General features: G+C 46.6%; 1 protein-coding gene across 1 annotated transcript; it reads right to left on the bottom strand.

Moving 5' to 3' along the window:
* Positions 1–488: 488 nt before the first annotated feature.
* On the bottom strand, positions 489–6,882 carry LOC133352960 (alpha-tocopherol transfer protein-like). Its single transcript, XM_061568990.1, has 5 exons — positions 6,522–6,882; positions 4,986–5,119; positions 3,835–4,028; positions 2,991–3,101; positions 489–1,848 (listed from the first exon to the last, which is right to left on the bottom strand). The coding sequence occupies exons 1-5, from the start codon at positions 6,749–6,751 to the stop codon at positions 1,567–1,569; spliced, it is 951 nt and encodes a 316-aa protein (XP_061424974.1). The 5' UTR covers positions 6,752–6,882; the 3' UTR covers positions 489–1,566.
* Positions 6,883–8,328: the final 1,446 nt, after the last annotated feature.

Below are 8,328 nucleotides of genomic sequence, written 5' to 3'. Positions count from 1 at the left end.
TCGCAGAGAGGCAAACCTGATGAGGGAACAAATATGCACTCGCCGAGTCTTAACAGGCTTGTGAGCTAGAATAACAAGCTCGAGTCGTATATTGCTATCAGGGGGTGCCGACGTAAGGCACACAATCGGAGTTGGAGGTGGAGAATACCGAAAATCGGATTGGTCATCGGGGAAAACTAACATGGAAACGAGGGGTCGGTTGGGAGAAATGAAAGGAATTGGTGGAGAGGCATGGGAGGTTCCAGAAAAAAGTACGGGGAAGAGAATAAAAGGAGCGGATAAAAGGGGATTCGGGCTGCCTGAAGAAAGGAAGTTCAAGGCTCACCCGGCCTGGAACTCCTTCACACGCCTCGGGGCTCACGCGTTCGTGTCGAGGCGTTGCTCTGCGGAAGCCATTCAGGATTAAACACGTTTTCATTTCTCGTACCGTCGTGGGAAGCACACCGATATGGTTTACAGAAGCTATGCAAGGATGTTGAAACAAAAAGTTGTACACAAAAAAAATGTTTTATTTCATGACATCTTGATGAATTTGTAGGAGGGGGACAATTAGTGTCAATCGACGTGAAATCCGCCTCTATATAACCGTGTGGATACTCGTGTCAGCCCTGAAATGTAACTCTGTTGAGGTGTATACCGTACAAGCGGGATGTGATCTGATGCTGTAAGATGGAACACAGCAGAATAATGCCTCCACTCCTCAGAGCCCCCTGTTGGTAAGGCCTCGAGTGGGAAGACAATTAAACAAAATATGGATCATTTGGATGGCAATGAAACATCCAAAGCAGAGCACCTCACTCGCTCACAGAAGCCGATGCCGTCGCCGGCGCAAAATACCGAGCTTGTGGAACATCGCTTCACCGTGTCCCTCCCCACGTGCGGAATGAGCTTCCTTCCTGCGGTGAGATGCAACGGGCGGCCTAACACAGTCATCGAGAGGCAGCTAAAGACACGTGTACAGAAGAGCTCTCAAGTGACGCTTAAGCTTTTCCCCGGAGCTCGGACGTGTGTTATCGACTTGCTGCACAAATTATGTGCGTGTTATAAATCGGACTTTCTTATTAATGGAATTCACGGGTTTTTTATTTTATTGCAATAAAACTTGTATATCGAGGCACCCCTCGTCTGAATTAACCCAGTATTTCGAGGACGCACTGTAATTACCCACGTGCTCCCAGTTGTGTACACTGGCAAGCCCTCTCGTCTTCATTCAACCACTGTTACCCTTGCTACTGCGTATTTGCATGTGGTTGTGTTGAACAACTCTCCGATGCGTTTTCGGGTTGTACTGCATCTTGTGTGCTTTGTCCAACGTTTCGCTGCAAGTGCAGGGAGCTTCTTCAGGAACTGAATAGTAGTGAAGTATGGCCAAGCTCCCAGCACGTGGTGCTAAACATCGGACATCGTGCCAAACAACGTGCGGTACAACCCAAAGACACTTCAGAGTTGTTAAGAACAACCGTGAAATGTATGCAGTAGCAAGGATTCAAGTGGTCGATTCGAGAAGAGCACTTTTGAGTGTAAACGCCTCAGACCTGGAGTGGCCTTCCTTTGCTGAATCTAAGCCTAGAACTTGGTCCACTCCTCCTCGGGCCCCGCCTCCTCGAGGGCGCGGTTCAGATCCTCCTGCAGCTTCTTCTCCTCGGCCGTGAGGACCTCGTCGGGTGACTCGGCCTTGGTGAACGAGATATTTCCAAACGTCTCGAGGAAGTAGGGCTCGGCGGCGAGCAGCGTCTGGGTCCACGTGTCGGTGGAGATCGCGGGCGCAGTGCCCCCGTACTCCGCTGGCAGCAGATCCGGAGAAATCTTCTTGTGCAGCGACAGGAAGTCGTAGCCGTGGAAGTTCATCTGCAAATAAAACACGAACGTGTGCACGTCGAGGGGATCTGTCGTGGTGGAATGGTCGGCACACTGGACTTGCAAACCACAGGAAACAATAGCGCAATATTCTTAAATATGCCCCCTGTGTGTCCACCGAGCAGTGTTTGTTGGTACACCACAGTAGATCGGCGGCTCGTGTGCGGCGGGGTAAAGTTTCGGCATTCTCACCTCTTCAAGACATCAGAGCAGCTTAGAAGAGCTGGGAGTGATATTTCCTTGAGGGGCTGCCTCGAGTGCTCCCACTAATGCAGGCTCTTCTGCCAGCAGTGGCTACCCTAGCAATTGGAGGGTTGCACCTTTACATGCACAGCCCATTTGTCCATCCACTGCTGGATGAAGGCCTTCCCATGCCGTACAATGAGGGTTATTGAAACTACGCGTGTTGAAGGAGGTAGTGGTAAGTCCAGAACAACAACGACACATTGTCTGCACTGCCCTCCACTGCGCACACCAGCGACTCCACCAGCTTTACGCATGTTAGTCGCCCATTCCAAGTACTGTCATTCCGGATTATGTGGTCATGCACACGGGTAAACTAAAACAGTTGCGCCATTATAAGACCGCGTATTGTTACAAACCTCAACATTTTAATTTCTCTTTTTTTTAACGAGTTTCAGACACTCTCCACACCGGTCCAATTACTGGACGCAGTGTTTAGTCGTTCGGTTGATTAACGTCGGTTTTTTGCGGCATTACTCATTGCCCTTTTGTAAATATGAAAATACTGGCTTTAAAGCATCATTAATTATGACAAGTGCAGGCAGCCAGCCAGGGGGTATGCTGGATGCTGCATACAAAGTTAGGCTTCCAGAAATGATCTCTTCAGCCTCATCATGACATTTGCTGCACACTTACAGTTAAAATAAATTGCAAGTTTCTTCAACCTGTCCACCACTCTCTACCTAACAATATAAACATCGGTCCTGCTGATGATCACAGAGTACCACAAACTACCGCAAATCTACTCGTGAATGGGGGGGGGGGGGATGTGCCCAGGACGAGTTCAGATATCACTCACCACTGATGTTAGCCGCCCCCCTTAAAATGAAATGATTTTGCCCGGTGAAACTTTCATAATGTGATCACAATCATACCAGGTTAAGGCTTACCCGTTTTCTCATTTTTTCCTTGAGAAATGGTTTAATCATCGCAAATACTGCCTTGAATATGACCGGTTCATTAATGCTGTTCTGTCCTTTAATCCGCATCGGGAAGGCATCCTGGAGGCAAAGCACAATGGCACTTTGTATTAATTCGAAATGTAACTAAGGCATCAAGCGCATAATTACAGCGACGCGATTACAGTACAGTAAATCATAGGCAAGGTTGAGTATTCTCGTACTGTAATTAAATATTCACCAAATATAATGCCGATTCATACAAATGAATGAGAGCCTGTTTGGTAAGTGGTGAGTATATGGCTCATGTGATGAAAAAAAAAAGTTGGCTCTGCAATAATCGCACACCTGCATTTGATGTCATAATGGCAACTTCCAAACTATGAATGTCAACACCACAAGGTGGAGCGGACTTTGACATTTTTAGACACGTGGTATACACGACCGATGCCAAAACTCATTCTTTTGATTACAGCTGGAACAACGAGCCATATAACAAACACAAACTTGTAATCCACTAATTTTTTCAGTTTGATCACTTGGGGCTCTTTAAACATGGTAGCCACCCTCATACCCCCCCACCAGCCACACTCTGCGTGACACGGCAGATGATGCTGATCACTTCACCAATCTTCGTCCGTCATCTCCTGTCCAGCGGGACACATGCAACAGAGCTGAGACTTTTCCCCCAACATTTTTCTATTATCCATTTATTGCTGTAATCAAACTGATAAACATCAGAGAACCATAATGGATTATACGATTATATATCCCAGCCTTTCCTGTCATTTGGAAAGTGACACATGTCACATGAAGAGCATTAGGTGTGCCTTACCTGCATCACTGTGGTCATACGCTTCACAAAATATGGGCTGAAGTTGGTCACCTGGGCAAGGCCCAAGCCCTTGTAGTCTCCTAGGAGGACGATCCCGTTCACCTGCGTCTCCTCCGACTGCAGCAGCAGCTCCAGCGTCATGTACATCGCTCTGAGATTATCAATGATGGGAGTCGTCGAAGGGTTCCACTTTCCTGTTGGAAACCAAACGTCAGAGCGAGAGCGTGCGTTTGTGCTTGCACGAGGACGCGGAGAGAGGCGCAAAAAGGATCGGTGTCTTCAATGTAACTAGGATCTCACGTGTGCTGAACTAATGTCACGAGTAGAGGAAGAACATAGGTAGCAGTCACACTATTGTTCAAGAGTGGCACGGTGGTGTGGCTGGAACAGTATTCTAAGACGAGTTTTGACTGGTTAGCTATGTTACATGACCTCTCCCTTCCTGATCAGGCTTACAATCTAAGAAATCTCTGAAGAACTTAGTTTAAAGCGTAGGCTTTCGCGACCAATATCATCCATAATAGAGGTTTTTTTGGGTTAGATGGCGTAAATATATAAATGTGTTGTTAAACTCTCCACCACCCGACACAGCCAACTAGTAAGGTTTGTCACGTAAACAGAACGTGTCAATTTGTCACTAGTACATCACTAACCGGTGTGTTGGAGAGCCAAGTACAATCTGAGATTGTAAATGTTGAAATGTTGTGGCTTGGCTCTCCAACACACCGGTTAGTGCTGAACTAGTGACGAATTGGCACGTTGTGTTTACGTGACAAACCTTTCTAGTTGGCTGTGTCGGGTGGTGGCGGGTTTAACGACATATTTATATATTTACGCGATCTAACCCAAAAAAAACCCGCATTATGAGGAACTCTTGATAGTGGTGAAGGCAAGAGCAGCTGCCTCAATCCAAACCCAGGATCGCAGCAGTACCAACGGTGGGTTCTGACTTGGTATTAGGCCTTTGAGCCAGCACGCAGCTTGCTTTTCCAACTCCAATTGAACTCATTTTAACAATGTGACATCCATACTGGGCTGCAGGAGCAGCACGGGTTGCTGCAGGCCCAGCAGAAGATGCGAGTCTCCGTGCTTATGTTCTCGGCAGGAGCTGCCAGGCGGTGGTGAGAGTGAGTGGCAGCGTCCCCGCTCACCGGGACTCTGGATGATGACGCGTCTGCCCTGGGAATCGCGCTGTGGCACCACGCGGATGAAGCCGCTGTCCAGAACTTTTTTCACGGCGGACGGACGGAAATCCTGGAAGACGTCTGGCCAGGTCTGGTGGCACCTAAAATTAAACGAATCCGCAGAGGAGTGAGACGATGGCAGTTACGTAACTTTCTACACACACGGACGTGTGTTAAACACAGCATCTCAGGAGTATGGGTACGTGTGTGGCCAGTGAAGGAGGGTGCCTGTAGTAATTTCAACTGAAGAGCAAAGCAAACGTGAGCATACGCACAACGTCAGACAGGGGCAGCGACACCTTTACAAATTGCACCACAGTGCAGCAGAAAGCAAATAATCTGCGAAGTAACAAAACAAAAATCCCGTAATTAACAGATTATTGGCCATTCGCGGCTGCTACCCGTAATCCGCGGCACACCGTGGTGGAGTGAGCACGCTGGGCGTGCCGCAGAGCGTGATCCGTAGCAGTGCCGGCGCTCACTCGGAGCTGCAGGGAAACATGAAAGGGGTTTTCTTGTTGTTGTTGCCATATTTTGGATTTGCGTCTGCAGAGACTGGATTTGTTTTGTGGACAGAATTTTGCTTTTTTGACAGTTGGATATCGAATCCTTCAACAAAGACCCATATTACAGAATCGCACTATTTGGGTCTCGGAGAAACTCGTAATACACGAAATTATGGCAGGTTAATTTAGCAGCTCGTCGCGTGCCGCGCACTCCCTTGTAATCCGCGGGTTTTTTTGCTGATTAATGGAATTGCGCAGATAATTCCTCTCGTAATTGGTGACACCACATCCGTATCAACGTATTTTGGGGGGATTATAAGTCTGACCTCCGTGGTGCATTGCGCGATTACAGGATCAGCGAAATTCCCCCCTCGCATCGATGTGGGGTATTGGATTTTTGCTGTAGTCTAATAAACAAGAGTTAAACAGGATGGTTGACTGAAATAAATTGAGTGTATAAACATTGCATGCATTACTCATTAAAATATATCAAACAAATGACATCGGTCAGCCTGGCAAGTTTAAACACTTTTAAACCATAGCGATATTTCAAAGCAAAAAATTGCGTCAGTTTTTCCCCCCAAAAAAATGTTTCGTAAAAGTTTCGGTTATAACTTTGAAAATTATTAATTGGAAAAAATTTACAAAGATCGACACACTTCTGCTTCAATTAGCAGGATTGGCAAGTGTGAATTATGATCTCCGACACGTGTTTCAGTGTTTTGTTTGGGCATGATGTCTGACATTTCCCTCCACGTGCTGGGAGCTTCAGGGTAAAACCCAAAAACACAATCGGAAAGTTACGTAGCACACCAACAAAAAACCCTCCACCGGAGTATACATTGTTTTGTTACTGTCATTCACGACAACGGCACAGTAAGTGCCATGCAAGTGTTTGTGTGTGTCCAATGTGTTTGCCGTCATGCCATCAATGGCAGCGAGTGCTTTGATCTTGTGCGTGTGTGTGGATGTGTGTGTGGCAAGCGATAGACGCTACTTGTAGTAGTTCTTTATCAACTTCAAGGTCTTCTCGTGGTCAAACTTCCTGGCTCGCAGGAACCGCAGCAGGAAGCCGTCGTCCGTCCGGGCCGGGATGTCGGGGAGGCGGCCGAGCGCCTCCCGCAGCTTCTGCACCTCCTGCGCTCTCGTCTCGGGATTCTCTCCTAGCTCCACGCGAGCCCTCTCCACCATCTCGGGCGACAGCGAGCACACGTAGCCCGCAGACATGTCTCTCGCGCGGCCTCGCCGTGTGTGTGTGCGAGTGTGAGGTGTGGAGTGAACAGTCGGGAAGGGGAATAGGACACTCGCTCTTTGCAGGAGAGAGAGACGCAGAGCAAATCTTGGGCCACTCAAAATGGCTGGCTCTTGTTTTGTCAATGTTTAACTTTGCAAGTGTATGTACAAAGTACAATATGATAAGGAACAGGTGACATGACATTGAGATAAAGTTACAATTTTTCAACTTGTTTTACTGCTTACAGCTCGGACACTCTGCTCACAACTGATATTTGAGTAACATTTTTCGCTCAAGTTCAATATTTTTGTTCATATAAATAATGTCACGTTATATTTAGAAGATGCACTGTATTTTAAATAACACACACGCTAATGGTAATTTAAAAATATATTCTCAAGGCTATATCTTTGACCTTGCACTTTGAACATTCCAAGGGCCTTTTAGCCCAGTGGGTCCCTTTGCTTGACGCATGAAACCAGTGATTATTCTAGCATTGTTTGGCAACAGAATTGTGCACATACAGTTTGGTTCATATTGCACCACCTTCACGAACGTTGCCATGCCCCGACCCACCCCTCCCTATGGACGCATTTACAGACACATGGACAGCGCCTATGCATTAATAAATTCAACCTTAGTTGGAAAGCGTTAAAATGGAAAGATAATTGGCAAGAAAATATCTTTGGAACTCGTATGCCAGGAAAGCTACACAACTTGAGTAAATAATTGTATTAAAAAAAATTCCACAAATAGGATCACTTATTTGGGTGAGTGGCTTCAGCCAGTTACTTAAATATTGGCTTCTGTTTCAGTTTTTTATTATCTTTCTCAAATGTTTGATTATGCATAATTTATAATGTCGTGTCCGTGGGTTAAACGCAGCATAAATAAACGGTCCTTGGAAAACGTGTGCGATACAAAGTTGCAGAATCGTCGCTTTAGTTAAACAAAGTGTAATTCACCATCTTTCTCGTCGTGTGTAGATGACACGGCGGTGCAGTACAACACGATACGGACAATCTTGCTTTGAAGCTTTCGTGACTGCAGGAATCCATACTCTTTGGTTCTTTCGGTAAAGTCACGTAGATAGGAAATTAATAGATCACGACGTTTCGATCGCAACACAAGCAACCGTCGTCAGGTGAGAGATCCAGGAGTTCCTACGTCGGCAGTTCTCCTGCTGTGTTTGTCTCACCCCTGATGACGGCTGCTTGTGTTGCGATCGAAACGTCGTGATCTATTCATTTTCTATCTACGTGACTTTACCGCAAGAACCAAAGAGTACGATACGGACACCACCTCAACTCGCCCCTCATAGCACGTGATCAGCGGTGGCCTAACACCCCCACAGGTTATCACTTGAGCACAGAGAACATTTCCACCCTTTTATCATCGCAAACCTCTGTTTTACAACTGTCCGTGTTGTAAAAAAAACTATCATAAAACCACTCTTTTCAAATGTTAGACACTCCGCATTACAGACTGAAAATCCGATTGTTAATGAATTTCATGAAATCTGGGCACTCGTAGGTGCTGATTCGATACACCTTGCAACAGAGGTGCAGAC

Source organism: Lethenteron reissneri, chromosome 42, assembly GCF_015708825.2.
Source record: "Lethenteron reissneri isolate LAM-NWPU_2019-01 chromosome 42, ASM1570882v1, whole genome shotgun sequence".
Lineage (NCBI taxonomy): Eukaryota > Metazoa > Chordata > Hyperoartia > Petromyzontiformes > Petromyzontidae > Lethenteron > Lethenteron reissneri.
This window is presented reverse-complemented; position numbering and strand designations above follow the sequence as displayed.

Coding starts and splice junctions, on each gene's coding strand:
- LOC133352960 (XM_061568990.1), bottom strand. CDS start 6,751: ATGTCTGCGGGCTACGTGTGCTCGCTGTCGCCCGAGATGGTGGAGAGG. Junction 5,120..6,521: donor TTGATAAAGAACTACTACAA/GTAGCGTCTATC, acceptor GTTTAATTTTAG/GTGCCACCAGACCTGGCCAG. Junction 1,849..2,990: donor AGGAAAAAATGAGAAAACGG/GTAAGCCTTAAC, acceptor TTTTATTTGCAG/ATGAACTTCCACGGCTACGA.